The sequence below is a fragment of the Pristiophorus japonicus genome, chromosome 7 (assembly GCF_044704955.1).
Source record: "Pristiophorus japonicus isolate sPriJap1 chromosome 7, sPriJap1.hap1, whole genome shotgun sequence".
Lineage (NCBI taxonomy): Eukaryota > Metazoa > Chordata > Chondrichthyes > Pristiophoridae > Pristiophorus > Pristiophorus japonicus.
The window spans coordinates 58,927,671-58,949,115 of NC_091983.1; the positions used below are offsets into that span (position 1 = coordinate 58,927,671).

General features: G+C 61.6%; 1 protein-coding gene across 4 annotated transcripts in view; it reads right to left on the bottom strand.

Moving 5' to 3' along the window:
* itgb1bp1 (integrin beta 1 binding protein 1) overlaps positions 1-21,445 on the bottom strand; it is a 58,897-nt gene that overhangs the window by 7,526 nt on the left and 29,926 nt on the right. For all 4 annotated transcript variants that reach the window (XM_070884368.1, XM_070884366.1, XM_070884367.1 and 1 more), the window contains one exon: positions 4,985-5,077. In XM_070884368.1, the coding sequence (XP_070740469.1) occupies positions 4,985-5,077 (93 nt within the window). The remainder of the gene's footprint in view (positions 1-4,984; positions 5,078-21,445) is intronic.

A 21,445-nucleotide genomic window follows, 5' to 3' on the forward strand; every position in this document is an offset into this window, starting at 1 on the left:
GCAGCATACGAGGGATTATCTTGCAGTACTGAGAAGTATAAAAAGATACTTAACAATAGGAATAGTGGAAAAATCATCAAAGGGTACCCAATAGCGAAGAGTCCCTCTTAACCAAGATAGAAGATTTTAGTGCTATAACATCAAGGGATTGTGGTGGATATTACCACAACATGATCAGATATATTAGGATGTCTTTAAATAGAAGCCACATTAATTAAAACGTTACTTTTATATCTCATTACTATTCAAATTATATAGTTATTTTAAATTTTAGCAAAATTGAATCAAACAATTATTAAATCATTCGTTTAGAGGTTAGGACATTTTTGTGGTGAAATTGAACCGAATTTTTTTATTAAATATTTAGTTTTTAAGATAAGGAAATATTTAGGCGAAATTGAACCAAACAAAAGCGAAATAGGACAGAAAACCCTATAAAATGAAAAGTTTGAGGGAAAAAAATCCTAAAGTTCAAGGGCCCCAAGGATGCTGCATTGGCATAGTTACGCCACTGATTATCGGCTCCTACTCTTGTCTACAAAAACTGCTCACTATTTCAGGATCATTCTGCATTGCAAAAATAACCCCCGGCTACTATTCTCTACTGCTAACTGTCTCCTTAAATCCCCCTTTCCACCACACTCACCTCCAACAAGTGTGAGGAGCTCATGGACTTTGTCTCAAAGATTGAGATCATCCGATCAGCTATCTCTACGAGTTGCCAAACTTCATCTGAGGCTCCCACTTGCCCTAGCCCAAAACTCCTGTCTTTTTCTAGTTTTTCTTTGATTTCCCCTCGATATCTTCAAACTCATCTTATCTAATGAGACCCACTTCCTGCTCTCTTGACCTATTCCCACTAAACTGCTGACCACCCAAAAAAAGAGGGAAAGAGAAAACAGGGAAATATAGACCGGTCAGCCTGACATCGGTAGTGAGTAAAATGATGGAATCAATTATTAAGGATGTCATAGCAGCGCATTTGGAAAGAGGTGACATGATAGGTCCAAGTCAGCATGGATTTGTGAAAGGGAAATCATGCTTGACAAATCTTCTGGAATTTTTTGAGGATGTTTCCAGTAGAGTGGACAAGGGAGAACCAGTTGATGTGGTGTATTTGGACTTTCAGAAGGCTTTCGACAAGGTCCCGCACATGGGATTGGGGGTATTGTGCTGACGTGGATTGAGAACTGGTTGGCAGACAGGAAACAAAGAGTAGGAGTAAATGGGTACTTTTCAGAATGGGGTACCACAAGGTTCTGTGCTGGGGCCCCAGCTGTTTACATTGTACATTAATGATTTAGACAAGCGGATTAAATGTAGTATCTCCAAATTTGCGGATGACACTAAGTTGGGTGGCAGTGTGAGCTGCGAGGAGGATGCTATGAGGCTGCAGAGTGACTTGGATAGGTTAGGTGAGTGGGCACATGCATGGCAGATGAAGTATAATGTGGATAAATGTGAGGTTATCCACTTTGGTGGTAAAAACAGAGAGACAGACTATGATCTGAATGGTGACAGATTAGGAAAAGGGGAGGTGCAACGAGACCTGAATGTCATGGTACATCAGTCATTGAAGGTTGACATGCAGGTACAGCAGGCGGTTAAGAAAGCAAATGGCATATTGGCCTTCATAGCGAGGGGATTTGAGTACAGGGGCAGGAAGGTGTTACTATAGTTGTACAGGGCCTTGGTGAGGCCACATCTGGAGTATGGTGTACAGTTTTGGTCTCCTAACTTGAGGAAGGACATTCTTGCTATTGAGGGAGTGCAGCGAAGGTTCACCAGACTGATTCCCGGGATGGCGGGACTGACATATCAAGAAAGACTGGATCAACTAGGCTTGTATTCACTAGAGTTCAGAGAATAAGAGGGGATTTCATAGAAACGTTTAAAATTCTGACAGGTTTAGACAGGTTAGATGCAGGAAGAATGTTCCCAATGTTGGGGAAGTCCAGAACCAGGGGTCACAGTCTAAGGATAAGGGGTAAGCCATTTCGGACCGAGATGAGGAGAAACTTCTTCACCCAGAGAGTGGTGAACCTGTGGAATTCTCTACCACAGAAAGTTGTTGAGGCCAATTCACTAAATATATTCAAAAAGGAGTTAGATGTAGTCCTTACTACTAGAGGGATCAAGGGGTATGGCAAGAAAGCAGGAATGGGGTACTGAAGTTGCATGTTCAGCTATGAACTCATTGAATGGCGGTGCAGGCTCGAAGGGCCGAATGGCCTACTCCTGCACCTATTTTTTATGTTTCCTTTTTTGGTTCCCATGTTAACAGACATTGTTAACGGTTCTCTCCTTCAAATCTGCTGTCATCACCCCTCTCCTCACAAACTCAACCCATGACCCCACTTTGCTTGCTAGCTATCGCCCCATCTCCAACTTGAACATATTGTCGCCTCCCAAATCCGTGACCATCTTTCCATGAATTCAATGTCTGAATCCCTTCAATCTGGTTTTCGCCCCTGCCACAGTACTGAAACGGCTCTCATCAAAGTCACAAATGACATCCTTTGTGAGTATGACAAAGATAAACTATCCCTCCTTGTCCTTCTGGACCTGTCTGCAGCTTTTGACACTGGTGACCACTCCAATGTCCAGCTAGGTGGGACTGCACTCGCCGGGTTCCATTCTTATCTAATTGTAGCCTGACAATTTCCTGCAATGGCTTCTCTTCCCACTCTCACATCGTTACTTTTGATGTTCCCCAGGAATCTGTCCTTGGGCCCCTCTTATTTCTCCTCTATATGCTGCCCCTTGGAGATATCATCCGAAAACACGGAGTCAGTTTGCACAATTCACGCTGACGACACCCAGCTCTACCTCACCACCACTTCTCTCGACCCGCTTGGTATCTAAATTTTCAGATTGCTTCTCAGACATCCAGTACTTGATGATGAATAGAAATTTTCACCAATTAAATATTGGGAAGACCGAAGCCATTATTTTTGGTCCCTGCCACAAACTGCGTCCCCTAACTACTGACTCCATCCCTCTCCCTAGCATCAATCTGAGAGTGAACAAGACTGTTCGCAACCTAGGTGTCATATTTGAACATGAAATAAGTTTCCAGCCACATATCCGTGGCATAACTAAAACCGTCCTTTTTCCACCTCCGTAACATTGCCTGCCTCCGCCCCTGCCTCAGCTCTGCTGCTGCAACCCTCATTCATGCCTTTGTTACCTCTAGACTTGACTACTCCATCTCACTCCTGGCCGGCCTCCCACATTCTACAGTCTGTAAACTTGAGGTCATCCAAAACCCATGTCCTAACTCGCACCAAGTCACGATCACCCATCACCCCTGTGCTTTCTGACCTACATTGGCTCCCGGTTAAACAACGCCTCAATTTCAAAATTCTCATCCTTGTTTACAAATCACTCCATGGCCTTTCCCCTCCCTATCTCTCTAAGCTTTTTCAGCCTCACAACCCCACAAGATGTTTGCGCTCCTCAAATTCTGGCCTCTTGAAAATCCCTCATTATAACTGCTTAACCATTGGTGGCCGTGCCTTCAGTTGTTTAGGCTCTAAGCTCTGGAACTCCCTAAATCTTTCTGCCTCTCTACCTCTCTTTCCTCCTTTAAGGTGCTCCTTAAAACCTACCTCTTTAAACAAGCTTTTAGTCATCTGCCTTAATTTCTTCTTTTGTGGCTTGGTGTCAAATTTATTTGTTTTGTCGTAACACTGTTGTGAAGCGCCTTGAGATGTTTTATTACATTAAAGGCGCTATATAAATAAAAGTTATTATCCTCCTCTACCATTGAAGACTAAAGCAAAATATTCATTTAGCATCCTTTACTACCTCGCAGATACTGCAATCTATTGATTTAGAGGTTGTACCTTTAATAATTCCATTTAGCAGAGAGATACATTCTGAGAATCAACAATTATTCTACTTGCAGTAATCGTAGTGGATTAAAACAAACAGCCTTGTGCCACTTCAACAAATACTTCCAAATGGCAGGTATCATGCACAAACCAGAGATTGTACAGAATGAAACAATTATGTCTGAACAACAAAAAATACTAAAGTGCATACATTCAAATTTATTGTATAATAGAAAAAGTTTGCAATGGTCAATTACCCTTCTTAAGAATGACTTCTGAGGATATAATGCCACCTCGCATGATTTACTGAACAAAGTCTTGGCTTCTAGCAAGGAAAATTCAGTAGATTTCAAGCAGAGCGCAAGACTGACTGTTACACAGTTCAGCTGTTCGTTCTGAATTCTAAGTTCAGCTTTTTACATGAACACTCCAATAAATGATGCAACTGTGGAGCTAGACAGGACTCTCATTATTTACAGGAAAATACTGTTAACAAACATCCATCAATGAAAAAAAATCCTGTAATTGTAAACACAACAAGCAGTTCAGAAGTTTGTGATATGTAATTTAATTTACTCCTGTGCACCAACAGAAGCAGAGGGCCAATAGCTGGATGTCTATCAGCCTTGACTGGGAAATAGTACATGGGAGCAACAGCAATTGTTATAAAAGCAAGTTGTTGGTACTTGGTAAGCCTTATGAGATCAGCCTAAAACCCTTTCAATTTTTTTTCTAACCAGAAATGACTTATAAGGATGTTGTGTGCACTATGATGTCAGCGTGCACTAGTCTCTATTTGATTGGCTGGTGACGTTAATTAGCAGGTAGTTGTGTAAACTACGTATGTGCATATGTTGGCTTTTTAGCTAATCACAGTAATGCTTCAGTCCAAAGGTATAAGAAAGTTATTTATTCAGTTGCTCATATTGGCACATTCAATGTTTCAACATTTTATGCAAAAGTGCAGTCAGTGATCAACAAATTATGGCGCATGTGGCAAGTGTAGAATTCATAGGATTTGTCAGCGGAGGTCATAAAATCACTTGCCCTGATACTAAGTGATTACTGTTTGAAATGAGAATCTCTCCTGCCTCTTATAAAGTTCCTACCATTATAGCAAAATTAGAAGGAAACATTAATATACTCACATATTGATCGGAGGATACAACTTTGATACCATATTTGGAAACACATAAAATACTCTCCTCTTCTGATGGTGTAAATGGTAGCTTTCCATATTGCTGTAATAGAAAGAACATGTACTATAGAGGAATCTGCCATTTTACCAAACTGTAAAACATATGGGTTTAGTATACAGTAATGAATCATTTTTGCTGTATCAAAATGAACAAATATGAAAAATATCCCGCAACTTTAAGGGCTCAATTTTCCCCAAAGCTTTTTTTTGGCGTACTTGAAGAGTTACGCCCATTTTTTAGGGGCCCAAGTACACCAAAAAAAATGTTCGAAGTTTCCCCGTTGGATTTCTTCATTTTGGCATGGCCTAACCTGTCCTTTAGTTTTGGGGGTGGAGCCTTGATCTGTGCCAAAAAGATCGGGCTGCCATGGTAACCGGGGACACAATGCGAGCTGAGGCTGCAAAGTGAAACATACAGCCAGCTCCCAACACATTAAAACACATTGCATCAATTTAAAAACACATTAAAATATATTGCAGCAACTTGCCTCCAATTATTAAAGCCGGTCCCACTCCATTCCCTGCCCCTAGCCCAGGCCGAAGGGCTTGCTGGTGCGCTCCCTAGCCCTGGCCAAGTGGTCTCCCAGTCTGCTCCCTAGCCCTGGCCGAAGAGCTTGGTAGTCCGCCCCTATCCCAGGCCGAATGGCCTCCTCCCTCCTGGTTCCCACAACTTACCTAAAAAAAAATCGTAACTGAGTTACGCTGGTGCAAATTGATTGGGGAAACTTTTTTTTAAACTTAGGCCAAAAAAAGCAGCCTGCTCCAAAAAAACAGCGCAAATCACTGGGGAAAATGAAGCCCGATGAAAGCAAGAGAGATGGACTTATTGGACCTAACTTTTTTCTTTTCTTTAAAAAATGGGTAGTTCCTCCACTTCAGAGCTAGTTTTGAAGAAATAACAGCAGTACATTCATTTCTAGTTAATGAAAACAATAGACTTGGAATCTGTATGGTTAGTGACAATTTGGCTGAACTGTCATTTTTTGGGCATCAACAATATGTTGAACCGCCCAAGTCTTCTGAATTCCCTATTTGATTTCTTGACTACCTTATGTTGATGGACTCTAGTTTTGGTCTTCTTCACAAGTGGAAACATTCTCTCTGTCTACTCTATCAAAACCTTTCATAATTTTAAAGACCTCTATTAGGTCCCCCTCTGCCTTCTCCTTTCAAGAGAAAAGAAACCCAGCCTGTTCATCCTTTCCTGCTAGGTATAACCTCACATTTCTGGTATCATCCTTGTACCCTTCTGGTGGTATCATTTTTGGCACCCTCTCCAGTGCCTTTATATCCTTTTTATAACATGGCGACCAGAATTGTACATAGTACTCCCAAGTGTGGACTTACCAAGGTTCAATAGAAGTTTAGCATAACTTCTCTACTTTTCAATTCTATCCCTCTAGAACTAAATCCCAGTGCTTGGATTGCTTTTTTTTAAATTACCTTATTAACCTGCTTCACTACTTTGAGTGATTTGTGTATTTATACTCCCAGGTCCCTTTGCTCCTCTACCCCACTTACATTCTTATTTTTCAAGTAATGGCCCAGAAATTGCGGTCGGAAGCTTCCTGCAGGCGGATAATTCGACCTGAAATATTTCTACAAATTTACTTGGTGGTCCAGGAGGTTCGAAGACCTGTAGTCCTGGACCTCTACGTGAAGGCCTGCGTAGAGGCCCATGTATTACAGGGACATAAGCGTGTCGCACGTGTCCCTGGGATCACATGGGCCGGCTCAACCCATTCATACTTGTGGTGAGTTCCATATGTACAGAATCACCATAAGTATGAACGGGAATACCCCCCAAAACACACAAACACTTGCATTCAATTTTGATTAATTAATTTATTTAATTATTTAAAACAAAATTTTAATGTAATTTTTTTAACGTATTTTGTAAAATTTTGCAGAGGAGACACTGGTGGGTGGGGGGGGGAGGAGACACGGGTGGGTGGGGGGGGGAGGAGACACGGGTGGGTGGGGGGGGGGAGGAGACACGGGTGGGTGGGGGGGGGAGGAGACACGGGTGGGTGGGGGGGGGAGGAGACACGGGTGGGTGGGGGGGGGAGGAGACACGGGTGGGTGGGGGGGGGAGGAGACACGGGTGGGTGGGGGGGGGAGGAGACACGGGTGGGTGGGGGGGGGAGGAGACACGGGTGGGGGGGAGGAGAGACGCGGGTGGGGGGGAGGAGAGACGCGGGTGGGGGGGAGGAGAGACGCGGGTGGGGGGGAGGAGAGACGCGGGTGGGTGGGGGGGGGGGAGGAGAGACGCGGGTGGGGGGGGGGGGGGAGGAGAGACGCGGGTGGGTGGGTGGGGGGGGGGGGAGGAGAGACGCGGGTGGGTGGGTGGGGGGGGGGGGAGGAGAGACGCGGGTGGGTGGGGGGGGGAGGAGAGACGCGGGTGGGTGGGGGGGGGAGGAGAGACGCGGGTGGGTGGGGGGGGGAGGAGAGACGCGGGTGGGTGGGGGGGGGGAGGAGAGACGCGGGTGGGTGGGGGGGGGGGGGGGAGGAGAGACGCGGGTGGGTGGGGGGGGGGAGGAGAGACGCGGGTGGGTGGGGGGGGGGAGGAGAGACGCGGGTGGGTGGGGGGGGGGAGGAGAGACGCGGGTGGGTGGGGGGGGGGGAGGAGAGACGCGGGTGGGTGGGGGGGGGAGGAGAGACGCGGGTGGGTGGGGGGGGGGAGGAGAGACGTGGGTGGGGGGGGAGGAGAGACGCGGGTGGGTGGGGGGGCGGAGGAGAGACGCGGGTGGGTGGGGGGGGGGGAGGAGAGACGCGGGTGGGTGGGGGGGGGGAGGAGGAGAGACGCGGGGGGGGGGAGGAGGAGAGACGCGGGTGGGGGGGTGGGGGAGGAGAGACGCGGGTGGGGGGGTGGGGGAGGAGAGACGGGGGTGGGGGAGGAGAGACGGGGGTGGGGGAGGAGAGACGCGGGTGGGGGGGGTGGGGGGGGAGAGACGCGGGGGGGGTGGGGGGGGAGAGACGTGGGGGGGGAGAGACGCGGGGGGGGTGGGGGGGGAGAGACGTGGGGGGGGGTGGGGGAGGAGAGACGCGGGTGGGGGGGGTGGGGGAGGAGAGGCGCGGGTGGGTGGGGGGGGAATAGGAGAGACGCGGGTGGGTGGGTGGGGGGAGGAGAGACGCGGGTGGGTGGGTGGGGGGAGGAGAGACACGGGTGGGTGGGGGGAGGAGAGACGCGGGTGGGTGGGGGGAGGAGAGACGCGGGTGGGTGGGGGGAGGAGGAGAGACGCGGGTGGGTGGGGGGGGGAGGAGAGACGCGGGTGGGTGGGTGGGGGGAGGAGAGACGCGGGTGGGTGGGTGGGGGGAGGAGAGACACGGGTGGGTGGGGGGAGGAGAGACGCGGGTGGGTGGGGGGAGGAGGAGAGACGCGGGTGGGTGGGGGGGGGAGGAGAGACGCGGGTGGGTGGGGGGGGAGGAGAGGCGCGGGTGGGTGGGGGGGGGAGGAGAGGCGCGGGTGGGTGGGGGGGGGGGGGAGGAGAGGCGCGGGTGGGTGGGGGGGGGGAGGAGAGGCGCGGGTGGGTGTGGGGGGGGAGGAGAGGAGAGGCGCGGGTGGGTGGGGGGAGGAGAGGCGCGGGTGGGTGGGGGGAGGAGAGGCGCGGGTGGGTGGGGGGAGGAGAGGAGCGGGTGGGTGGGGGGGGAGGAGAGGCGCGGGTGGGTGGGGGGCGGAGGAGAGGCGCGGGTGGGTGGGGGGCGGAGGAGAGGCGCGGGTGGGTGGGGGGCGGAGGAGAGGCGCGGGTGGGTGGGGGCGCGGGTGGGTGGGGGGGCGGAGGAGAGGCGCGGGTGGGTGGGGGGGCGGAGGAGAGGCGCGGGTGGGTGGGGGGGCGGAGGAGAGGCGCGGGTGGGTGGGGGGGCGGAGGAGAGGCGCGGGTGGGTGGGGGGGCGGAGGAGAGGCGCGGGTGGGTGGGGGGGCGGAGGAGAGGCGCGGGTGGGTGGGGGGCGGAGGAGAGGCGCGGGTGGGTGGGGGGGCGGAGGAGAGGCGCGGGTGGGTGGGGGGGGGGAGGAGAGGCGCGGGTGGGTGGGGGGGGGGAGCAGAGGCGCGGGTGGGTGGGGGGGGGGAGCAGAGGCGCGGGTGGGTGGGGGGGGGGAGCAGAGGCGCGGGTGGGTGGGGGGGGGGAGCAGAGGCGCGGGTGGGTGGGGGGGGGGAGCAGAGGCGCGGGTGGGGTGGGGGGGGGGAGCAGAGGCGCGGGTGGGTGGGGAGGGGGAGGAGAGGCGCGGGTGGGTGGGGGGGCGGAGGAGAGGCGCGGGTGGGTGGGGGGGGCGGAGGAGAGGCGCGGGTGGGTGGGGGGGCGGAGGAGAGGCGCGGGTGGGTGGGGGGGCGGAGGAGAGGCGCGGGTGGGTGGGGGGGCGGAGGAGAGGCGCGGGTGGGTGGGGGGGCGGAGGAGAGGCGCGGGTGGGTGGGGGGGCGGAGGAGAGGCGCGGGTGGGTGGGGGGGCGGAGGAGAGGCGCGGGTGGGTGGGGGGGGGGGGGAGCAGAGGCGCGGGTGGGTGGGGGGGGGGGGAGCAGAGGCGCGGGTGGGTGGGGAGGGGGAGGAGAGGCGAGGGTGGGTGGGGGGGGAGGAGAGGCGCGGGTGGGTGGGGGGGGAGGAGAGGCGCGGGTGGGTGGTGGGGGAGGAGAGGCGCGGGTGGGTGGGGGGGGAGGAGAGGCGCGGGTGGGTGGGGGGGGAGGAGAGGCGGGTGGGTGGGGGGGGAGGAGAGGCGCGGGTGGGTGGGGGGGAGGAGAGGCGCGGGTGGGTGGGGGGTGGAGGAGAGGCGCGGGTGGGTGGGGGGGAGGAGAGGCGCGGGTGGGTGGGGGGGGAGGAGAGGCGCGGGTGGGTGGAGGGGGAGGGAGAGGCGCGGGTGGGTGGGGGGGGAGGAGAGACGCGGGTGGGTGGGGGGAGGAGAGACACGGGTGGGGAGGAGAGACACGGGGGGTGGGTGGAGGAGAGACACGGTGGGTGGGGAGACCGGGCGGGTGGGGAGACACGGGCGGGTGGGTGGGGGGGGGGGAGGAGAGGCGCGGGGTGGGTGGGGGGAGGAGAGGCGCGGGTGGGTGGGGGGAGGAGAGGCGCGCGTGGGTGGGGGGGAGGAGAGGCGCGCGTGGGTGGGGGGAGGAGAGGCGCGCGTGGGTGGGGGGAGGAGAGGCGCGCGTGGGTGGGGGGAGGAGAGGCGCGCGTGGGTGGGGGGAGGAGAGGCGCGCGTGGGTGGGGGGAGGAGAGGCGCGCGTGGGTGGGGGGGGAGGAGAGGCGCGCGTGGGTGGGGGGGGAGGAGAGGCGCGGGTGGGTGGGGGGAAGGAGAGGCGCGGGTGGGTGGGGGTGGGGGAAGGAGAGGCGCGGGGGGGTGGAGGAGAGGCGCGGGGGGGTGGAGGAGAGGCGCGGGGGGGAGGAGAGGCACGGGTGGTTGGGAGGAGAGACACGGGTGGGTGGGTGGGGGGGGGAGGAGAGACACGGGTGGGTGGGGGGGGGAGGAGAGACACGGGTGGGTGGCGGGGGAGGAGAGACACGGGTGGGTGGCGGGGGAGGAGAGACACGGGTGGGTGGCGGGGGAGGAGAGACACGGGTGGGTGGCGGGGGAGGAGAGACACGGGTGGGTGGCGGGGGAGGAGAGACACGGGTGGGTGGCGGGGAGGAGAGACACGGGTGGGGGGGAGGAGGAGAGACGTGGGTGGGTGGGTAGGAGGAGGAGAGACGTGAGTGGGTGGGTAGGAGGAGAGACACGGGTGGGTGGTGGGGAGGAGGAGAGACACGGGTATGTGGGGGGGGGAGGAGAGACACGGGTGGGTGGGGGGGAGGAGAGACACGGGTGGGTGGGGGGGGAGGAGAGACACGGGTGGGTGGGGGGGGAGGAGAGACACGGGTGGGTGGGGGGGGAGGAGAGACACGGGTGGGTGGGGGGGGAGGAGAGACACGGGTGGGGGGGGAGGAGAGACACGGGTGGGGGGGGAGGAGGAGAGACACGGGTGGGTGGGGGGGCAGGAGAGACACGGCTGTGTGGGGGGGGAGGAGAGACACGGGTGGGTGGGTGGGGAGGAGGAGAGACACGGCTGGGTGGGGGGCAGGAGAGACACGGCTGGGTGGGGGGGGAGGAGAGACACGGGTGGGTGGGTGGGGAGGAGGAGAGACACGGCTGGGTGGGGGGGGAGGAGAGACACGGGTGGTTGGGGGGGGGAGGAGAGACACGGGTGGGTGGGTGGGGAGGAGGAGAGACACGGCTGGGTGGGGGGGGGAGGAGAGACACGGCTGGGTGGGGGGGGAGGAGGAGAGACACGGCTGGGTGGGGGGGGAGGAGGAGAGACACGGCTGGGTGGGGGGGGAGGAGAGACACGGGTGGGTGGGTGGGGAGGAGGAGAGACACGGCTGGGTGGGGGGGGGAGGAGAGACACGGCTGGGTGGGGGGGAGGAGGAGAGACACGGCTGGGTGGGGGGGGAGGAGGAGAGACACGGCTGGGTGGGGGGAGGAGAGACACGGGTGGGTGGCGGGAGGAGAGGCGTGGGTGGGGGGGGGAGGAGAGGCGCGGGTGGGTGGGGGGGGGAGGAGAGGCGCGGGTGGGTGGGGGGGGGAGGAGAGGCGCGGGTGGGTGGGGGGGGGAGGAGAGGCGCGGGTGGGTGGGGGGGGGGAGGAGAGGCGCGGGTGGGTGGGGGGGGGAGGAGAGGCGCGGGTGGGTGGGGGGGGGAGGAGAGGCGCGGGTGGGTGGGGGGGGGAGGAGAGACGCGGGTGGGTGGGGGGGGGAGGAGAGACATGGGTGGGTGGGGGGGGAGGAGAGACACGGGTGGTTGGGGGGGGAATAGGAGAGACACGGCTGGGTGGGGGGGGGAGGAGAGACACGGGTGGGTGGGGGGGGGAGGAGAGACACGGGTGGGTGGGGGGGGGAGGAGAGACACGGGTGGGTGGGGTGGAGGAGAGACACGGGTGGGTGGGGGGAGGAGAGACACGGGTGGGTGCGGGGAGGAGAGACACGGGTGGGTGGGGGGAGGAGAGACACGGGTGGGTGGGGGGAGGAGAGACACGGGTGGGTGGGGGGGGGAGGAGAGACACGGGTGGGTGGGGGGGGGAGGAGAGACACGGGTGGGTGGGGTGGAGGAGAGACACGGGTGGGTGGGGGGAGGAGAGACACGGGTGGGTGGGGGGAGGAGAGACGCGGGTGGGTGGGGGGAGGAGAGACGCGGGTGGGTGGCGGGAGGAGAGGCGCGGGTGGGTGGGGGGGGGAGGAGAGGCGTGGGTGGGGGGGGGAGGAGAGGCGCGGGTGGGTGGGGGGGGGGGAGGAGAGGCGCGGGTGGGTGGGGGGGGGGAGGAGAGGCGCGGGTGGGTGGGGGGGGGGAGGAGAGGCGCGGGTTGGGAGGGGGGGAGAAGAGACACGGATTGGGAGCGGGGGGGAGAAGAGACACGGATTGGGAGGGGGGAGAAGAGACACGGGTTGGGAGGGGGGGGGAGAAGAGACACGGATTGGGAGCGGGGGGGAGAAGAGACACGGATTGGGAGGGGGGAGAAGAGACACGGGTTGGGAGGGGGGGGGAGAAGAGACACGGATTGGGAGCGGGGGGGGAGAAGAGACACGGATTGGGAGCGGGGGGGAGAAGAGACACGGATTGGGAGGGGGGAGAAGAGACACGGGTTGGGAGGGGGGGGGAGAAGAGACACGGATTGGGAGCGGGGGGGAGAAGAGACACGGATTGGGAGGGGGGAGAAGAGACACGGGTTGGGAGGGGGGGGAGAAGAGACACGGATTGGGAGCGGGGGGGAGAAGAGACACGGATTGGGAGGGGGGAGAAGAGACACGGGTTGGGAGGGGGGGGGAGAAGAGACACGGATTGGGAGGGGGGGGGGAGAAGAGACACGGATTGGGACGGGGGGGGGAGAAGAGACACGGATTGGGAGGTGGAGAAGAGACACGGGTTGGGAGGGGGGGGGAGAAGAGACACGGGTTGAGGAGGCGGGGGGAGAAGAGACACGGGTGGGGGGAGGGGGGGGAAGAGACACGGGTGGGGTGAAGGCGGGGGGGAAGAGTCACGGGTGGGGGGAAGGCGGGGGGGAAGAGTCACGGGTGGGGGGAAGGCGGGGGGGAAGAGACACGGGTGGGGAAGGGCGGGAAGAGACACGGGTTGGGGATGGGGGGAAGAGACACGGGTGGGGGGAGGACGGAAAGAGACACGGGTGGGGGGAGGGCGGGAAGAGACACGGGTGGGGGGAGGGCGGGAAGAGACACGGGTGGGGGGAGGGCGGGAAGAGGCACGGGTGGGGGAAGGGCGGGAAGAGACACGGGTGGGGGGAGGGCGGGAAGAGACACGGGTGGGGGAAGGGCGGGAAGAGACACGGGTTGGGGGGGAAGGGGGTGGGAAGGGAGTGGGTATGGGCGGGGAGGGGGTGGGGGGGAAGAGGGGAAGGGTGGGGAGGGGAAGGGTGGGGAAGGGGAGTGGGGGGGAGAGGGGGGAGGAAGGGGGGAGGGGGAGGAAGAGACATGGGTTGGGGCAAAGGGGGGGGGAAGAGACACGGGTTGGGAGGGAAGGGGGAGAAGAGACACGGGTTGGGAGGGGGGGGAGAAGAGACACGGGTTGGGAGGTGGGGGAGAAGAGACACGGATTGGGAGGGGGGGGAGAAGAGACACGGATTGGGAGGGGGGGGGGAGAAGAGACACGGATTGGGAGGGGGGGGGGGGGAGAAGAGACACGAGTTGGGGGGGGCGGGGAGAAGAGACACGGGTTGGGAGGGGGGGGAGAAGAGACACGGGTTGGGAGGGGGGGGGGAGAAGAGACACGGGTTGGGAGGGGGGGGGAGAAGAGACACGGGTTGGGAGGGGGGGGGAGAAGAGACACGGGTTGGGAGGGGGGGGGAGAAGAGACACGGGTTGGGAGGGGGGGGGAGAAGAGACACGGGTTGGGAGGGGGGGGGGGGAGAAAAGACACGGGTTGAGAGGAGGGGGCGAGGGAAGAGACACGGGTTGGGGGGGGGGGGGGGAAGAGACACGGGTTGGGGGGGGAGGGAAGAGACACGGGTTGGGAGGGGGGGAGGGAAGAGACACGGGTTGGGAGGGGGGGAGGGAAGAGACACGGGTTGGTGGGGGGGGGGGAAGAGACACGGGTTGGGGGAAGGGGGGAGGGAAGAGACACGGGTTGGGAGGGGGGGGGAGGGAAGAGACACGGGTTGGGTGAAGGTAGAGACACGGGTTGGGGGAAGGAAGAGACACGGGTTGGGGGAAGGAAGAGACACGGGTTGGGAGGGGAGGAAGAGACACGGGTTGGGAGGGGAGGAAGAGACACGGGTTGGGAGGGGGGGAAGAGACACGGGTTGGGAGGGGGGGAAGAGACACGGGTTGGGAGGGGGGGAAGAGACACGGGTTGGGAGGGGGGGAAGAGACACGGGTTGGGAGGGGGGGGAAGGGAAGAGACACGGGTTGGGAGGGGGGGGAAGGGAAGAGACACGGGTTGGGAGGGGGGGGAAGGGAAGAGACACGGGTTGGGAGGGGGGGGAAGAGACACGGGTTGGGAGGGGGGGGAAGGGAAGAGACACGGGTTGGGAGGGGGGGGAAGAGACACGGGTTGGGAGGGGGGGGAAGAGACACGGGTTGGGAGGGGGGGAAGGGAAGAGACACGGGTTGGGAGGGGGGGAAGAGACACGGGTTGGGAGGGGGGGAAGAGACACGGGTTGGGAGGGGGTGGGAAGAGACACGGGTTGGGAGGGGGGGAAGAGACACGGGTTGGGAGGGGGGGAAAGAGACTCGTGTTGGGAGGGGGGAGGAAAAGAGACTCGTGTTGGGGGAAGGGGGGGGAAGAGACACGGGTTGGGAGGGGGGGGGAAGAGACACGGGTTGGGAGGGGGGGGAAGAGACACGGGTTGGGAGGGGGGGGGGGAAGAGACACGGGTTGGGAGGGGGGGGGAAGAGACACGGGTTGGGAGAGGGGGGAAGAGACACGGGTTGGGAGCGGGGGGAAGAGACACGGGTTGGGAGGGGGGGGAAGAGACACGGGTTGGGAGGGCGGGAAGAGACACGTGTTGGGGGAAGAGGGGCAAGAGACACGGGTTGGGAGGGGGGAAGAGACACGGGTTGGGGGAAGGGGGGGGAAGAGACACGGGTTGGGGGAAGGGGGGGGAAGAGACACGGTTGGGGGGGGAAGAGACACGGGTTGGGGGGGGGAAGGGAAGAGACACGGGTTGGGGGGGGGGAAGGGAAGAGACACGGGTTGGGGGGGAGGAAGGGAAGAGACACGGGTTGGGAGGGGGGGGAAGAGACACGGGTTGGGGGAAGGGGGTGGAAGAGACTCGTGTTGGGGGAAGGGGGGGAAGAGACACGGGTTGGGAGGAGGGGGAAGGGAAGAGACACGGGTTGGGGGGGAGGAAGAGACACGGGTTGGGGGGGAGGAAGAGACACGGGTTGGGGGGGAGGAAGAGACATGGGTTGGGGGGGAGGAAGGGAAGAGACACGGGTTGGGGGGGAGGAAGAGACACGGGTTGGGGGGGAGGAAGAGACACGGTTGGGGGGGAGGAAGAGACACGGGTTGGGGGGGAGGAAGAGACACGGGTTGGGGGGGAGGAAGAGACATGGGTTGGGGGGGGGGAAGGGAAGAGACACGGGTTGGGAGGGGGGGGGAAGAGACACGGGTTGGGAGGGGGGGGAAGAGACACGGGTTGGGGGGAGGGGGAAAGGGAAGAGACACGGGTTGGGTGAAGGGGGGGAGGGAGAGACACGGATTGGGGGAAGTGGGGGAGGGAGAGACACGGGTTGGGGGGAGGGATGAGACACGGGTTGGGGAGGGAGGAAGAGACACGGGTTGGGGGGGAGGAAGAGACACGGGTTGGGGGGGAGGAAGAGACACGGGTTGGGGGGGGGAAGAGACATGGGTTGGGGGGGGTGGAAGGGAAGAGACACGGGTTGGGAGGGGGGAGAAGAGACACGGGTTGGGGGAAGGGCGGGGGAAGAGACTCGTGTTGGGGGAAGGGGGGGGGGAAGAGACACGGGTTGGGAGGGGGGGGGAAGAGACACGGGTTGGGAGGGGGGGATGAGACACGGGTTGGGAGGGGGGGGAAGAGACACGGGTTGGGAGGGGGGGGAAGGGAAGAGACACGGGTTGGGAGTGGGGGGAAGAGACACGGGTTGGGGGGGGGGGAAGGGAAGAGACACGGGTTGGGACGTGGGGGAGGGAAGAGACACGGGTTGGGACGTGGGGGAGGGAAGAGACACGGGTTGGGAGGGGCGGGGGGGGGAGGGAAGAGACACGGGTTGGGGAAGGGGGGGAGGAAGAGACACGGGTTGGGGGGGGGGGGAAGAGACACGGGTTGGGGTTGGGGGGGAAAGAGACACGGGTTTGGGGGGGAAAGAGACACGGGTTGGGGGGGGGAAAGAGACACGGGTTGGGGGGGGGAAAGAGACACGGGTTGGGGGGGTTGGGGGGGGGAAAGAGACACGGGTTGGGGGGGAGGAAGAGACACGGGTTGGGGGGGAGGAAGAGACACGGGTTGGGGGGGAGGAAGAGACACGGGTTGGGGGGGGGGGAGAGGAAGAGACATGGGTTGGGGGGGGGGGAAGGGAAGAGACACGGGTTGGGAGGGGGGGGAAGAGACACGGGTTGGGAGGGGGGGGAAGAGACACGGGTTGGGGGGGGGGGAAGAGACACGGGTTGGGGGAAGGGGGGAAGAGACACGGGTTGGGGGAAGGGGGGGAGGGAGAGACACGGGTTGGGGGGAGGGAGAGACACGGGTTGGGGGGGGGGGATGAGACACGGGTTGGGGGGGGGGGATGAGACACGGGTTGGGGGGAGGAAGAGACACGGGTTGGGGGGGAGGAAGAGACACGGGTTGGGGGGGAGGAAGAGACACGGGTTGGGGGGGAGGAAGAGACACGGGTTGGGGGGGAGGAAGAGACACGGGTTGGGGGGGAGGAAGAGACACGGGTTGGGGGGGAGGAAGAGACATGGGTTGGGGGGGAGGAAGAGACACGGGTTGGGGGGGTGGAAGGGAAGAGACACGGGTTGGGAGTGGGGGGAAGAGACACGGGTTGGGGGGGGGGGGGGAAGGGAAGAGACACGGGTTGGGACGTGGGGGAGGAAGAGACACGGGTTGGGGGGGAGGAAGAGACACGGGTTGGGGGGGAGGAAGAGACACGGGTTGGGGGGGAGGAAGAGACACGGGTTGGGGGGGAGGAAGAGACATGGGTTGGGGGGGAGGAAGAGACACGGGTTGGGGGGGTGGAAGGGAAGAGACACGGGTTGGGAGTGGGGGGAAGAGACACGGGTTGGGGGGGGGGGGGAAGGGAAGAGACACGGGTTGGGACGTGGGGGAGCGAAGAGACACGGGTTGGGGGAAGGGGGGGAGGAAGAGACACGGGTTGGGGGGGGGAGGAAGAGACACGGATTGGGAGGGGGGGGGAAGAGACACGGGTTGGGAGGGGGGGGAAGGGAAGAGACACGGGTTGGGAGTGGGGGGAGAAGGGAAGAGACACGGGTTGGGACGTGGGGGAGGGAAGAGACACGGGTTGGGGGAAGGGGGGGAGGAAGAGACACGGGTTGGGAGGGGGCAGGAAGGGAAGAGACACGGGTTGGGAGGGGCGGGGGGGGAGGGAAGAGACACGGGTTGGGGGAAGGGGGGGAGGAAGAGACACGGGTTGCGGGGAGGAAGACACCGGTTGGGGGGGGGGGGAAGAGACACGGGTTGGGGGGGGGGGGAAGAGACACGGTTTGGGGAAGAGACACGGGTTGGGGGGCGGGGGAAGAGACACGGGTTGGGGGGGGAAAGAGACACGGGTTGGGGGGGGGGGAAGAGACACGGGTTGGAGGGGGGAAGGGACAAGAGACACGGGTTGGGAGGGGGGGGAAGAGACACAGGTTGGGAGGGGGGGAAGGGAAGAGACACGGGTTGGGAGGGGGGGGGAAGAGACACGGGTTGGGAGGGGGGGAAGGGAAGAGACACGGGTTGGGAGTGGGGGGGAGAGACACGGGTTGGGAGGGGGGGGAAGGGAAGAGACACGGGTTGGGAGGGGGGGAAGGGAAGAGACAGGGGTTGGGAGTGGGGGGGAAGAGACACGGGTTGGGAGTGGGGGGGAAGAGACACGGGTTGGGAGGGGGGGGAAGAGACACGGGTTGGGAGGGGGGGGAAGAGACACGGGTTGGGAGGGGGGGAAGAGACTCGTGTTGGGGGAAGAGGGGGGAAGAGACTCGTGTTGGGGGAAGAGGGGGGAAGAGACTCGTGTTGGAGGAAGGGGGGGGAAGAGACACGGGTTGGGAGGGGGGGGAAGAGACACGGGTTGGGAGGGGGGGAAGAGACACGGGTTGGGAGGGGGGGAAGAGACACGTGTTGGGAGGGGGGGAAAGAGACTCGTGTTGGGGGAAGGGGGGGAAGAGACATGGGTTGGGAGGGGGGGGAAGAGACACGTGTTGGGGGAAGGGGGGGAAGAGACATGGGTTGGGAGGGGGGGGAAGAGACACGGGTTGGAGGGGGGAAGGGACAAGAGACACGGGTTGGGAGGGGGGGGAAGAGACACAGGTTGGGAGGGGGGGAAGGGAAGAGACACGGGTTGGGAGGGGGGGGGGAAGAGACACGGGTTGGGAGGGGGGGGAAGGGAAGAGACACGGGTTGGGAGTGGGGGGGGAGAGACACGGGTTGGGAGGGGGGGGAAGGGAAGAGACACGGGTTGGGAGGGGGGGAAGGGAAGAGACAGGGGTTGGGAGTGGGGGGGAAGAGACACGGGTTGGGAGTGGGGGGGAAGAGACACGGGTTGGGAGGGGGGGGAAGAGACACGGGTTGGGAGGGGGGGGAAGAGACACGGGTTGGGAGGGGGGGAAGAGACTCGTGTTGGGGGAAGAGGGGGGAAGAGACTCGTGTTGGGGGAAGAGGGGGGAAGAGACTCGTGTTGGAGGAAGGGGGGGGAAGAGACACGGGTTGGGAGGGGGGGGAAGAGACACGGGTTGGGAGGGGGGGAAGAGACACGGGTTGGGAGGGGGGGAAGAGACACGTGTTGGGAGGGGGGGAAAGAGACTCGTGTTGGGGGAAGGGGGGGAAGAGACATGGGTTGGGAGGGGGGGAAGAGACATGGGTTGGGAGGGGGGGGAAGAGACACGGGTTGGGAGGGGGGGAAGAGACACGGGTTGGGAGGGGGGGGAAGAGACACGGGTTGGGAGGGGGGGGGAAAGAGACACGGGTTGGGGGGGGGGGGAAGAGACATGGGTTGGGAGGGCGGGAAGAGACACGTGTTGGGGGAAGAGGGGCAAGAGACACGGGTTGGGAGGGGGGGAAGAGACACGGGTTGGGGGAAGGGGGGGGAAGAGACAGGGTTGGGAGGGGGGGGAAGAGACACGGGTTGGGAGGGGGGGGAAGAGACACGGGTTGGGAGCGGGGGGGGAAGAGACACGGGTTGGGAGCGGGGGGGAAAGAGACACGGATTGGGGGGGGGGGAAGAGACACGGGTTGGGGGGGGGGGAGAGACACGGGTTGGGAGGGGGGGAAGGGAAGAGACACGGGTTGGGAGGGAGGGGAAGGGAAGAGACACGGGTTGGGAGGGGGGGGGAAGGGAAGAGACACGGGTTGGGAGGGGGGGGAAGAGACACGGGTTGGGAGGGGGGGGAAGGGAAGAGACACGGGTTGGGAGGGGGGGGAAGAGACACGGGTTGGGAGGGGGGGGAAGAGACACGGGTTGGGAGGGGGGGGAAGGGAAGAGACACGGGTTGGGAGGGGGGGAAGAGACACGGGTTGGGAGGGGGGGGAAGAGACACGGGTTGGGAGGGGGGGAAGAGACACGGGTTGGGAGGGGGGGGAAGAGACACGGGTTGGGAGGGGGGGGAAGAGACACGGGTTGGGAGGGGGGGGAAGAGACACGGGTTGGGAGGGGGGGGAAGAGACACGGGTTGGGAGGGGGGGAAGAGACACGGGTTGGGAGGGGGGGAAGAGACATGGGTTGGGAGGGCGGGAAGAGACACGTGTTGGGGGAAGAGGGGCAAGAGACACGGGTTGGGAGGGGGGAAGAGACACGGGTTGGGGGAAGGGGGGGGAAGAGACACGGGTTGGGTTGGGGGGGGAAGAGACACGGGTTGGGGGGGGAAGAGACACGGGTTGGGGGGGGAAGGGAAGAGACACGGGTTGGGAGGGGGGGAAGAGACACGGGTTGGGGTAAGGGGGTGGAAGAGACTCGTGTTGGGGGAAGGGGGGGAAGAGACACGGGTTGGGAGGAGGGGGAAGGGAAGAGACACGGGTTGGGGGGGAGGAAGAGACACGGGTTGGGGGGGAGGAAGAGACACGGGTTGGGGGGGAGGAAGGGAAGAGACACGGGTTGGGAGGGGGGGGGAAGAGACACGGGTTGGGAGGGGGGGAAGAGACACGGGTTGGGGGGGAGGGGAAAGGGAAGAGACACGGGTTGGGTGAAGGGGGGGAGGGAGAGACACGGATTGGGGAAGTGGGGGAGGAGAGACACGGGTTGGGGGGGGGATGAGACACGGGTTGGGGAGGGAGGAAGAGACACGGGTTGGGAGGGGGGGGAAGAGACACGGGTTGGGAGGGGGGGGAAGGGAAGAGACACGGGTTGGGAGTGGGGGGAAGGGGAAGAGACACGGGTTGGGGGGGGGGGGGAAGGGAAGAGACACGGGTTGGGACGTGGGGGAGGGAAGAGACACGGGTTGGGGGAAGGGGGGGAGGAAGAGACACGGGTTGGGGGGGGGAGGAAGAGACACGGGTTGGGGGGGGGAGGAAGAGACACGGGTTCGGGGAGGGGGGAAGGGAAGAGACACGGGTTGGGAGGGGGGGGAGGGAAGAGACACGGGTTGGGAGGGGGGCGAGGGAAGAGACACGGGTTGGGGGAAGGGGGGAGGAAGAGACAAGGGTTGGGAGGGGGCAGGAAGGGAAGAGACACGGGTTGGGAGGGGCGGGGGGGAGGGAAGAGACACGGGTTGGGGAAGGGGGGAGGAAGAGACACGGGTTGGGGGAAGGGGGGAGGAAGAGACACGGGTTGGGGGGGGGGGAAGAGACACGGGTTGGGGTTGGGGGGGAAAGAGACACGGGTTGGGGGGGGGGGAAGAGACACGGGTTTGGGGGGGGGGGAAGAGACACGGGGTTTGGGGGGGAAAGAGACACGGGTTGGGGGGGGAAAGAGACACGGGTTGGGGGGGGGAAAGAGACACGGGTTGGGGGGGAGGAAGAGACACGGGTTGGGGGGGAGGAAGAGACATGGGTTGGGGGGGGGGGAAGGGACATGGGTTGGGGGGGGGGGGGGGGAAGGGAAGAGACACGGGGTTGGGGGGGGGGGGAAGAGACACGGGTTGGGGGGGGGGAAGAGACACGGGTTGGGGGAAGGGGGGAAGAGACACGGGTTGGGGGGGGGGAAGAGACACGGGTTGGGGGGGGGGGAAGAGACACGGGTTGGGGGGAAGGGGGGGAGGGAGAGACACGGGTTGGGGGGGGGATGAGACACGGGTTGGGGGGGGGGGAAGAGACACGGGTTGGGGGGGGGG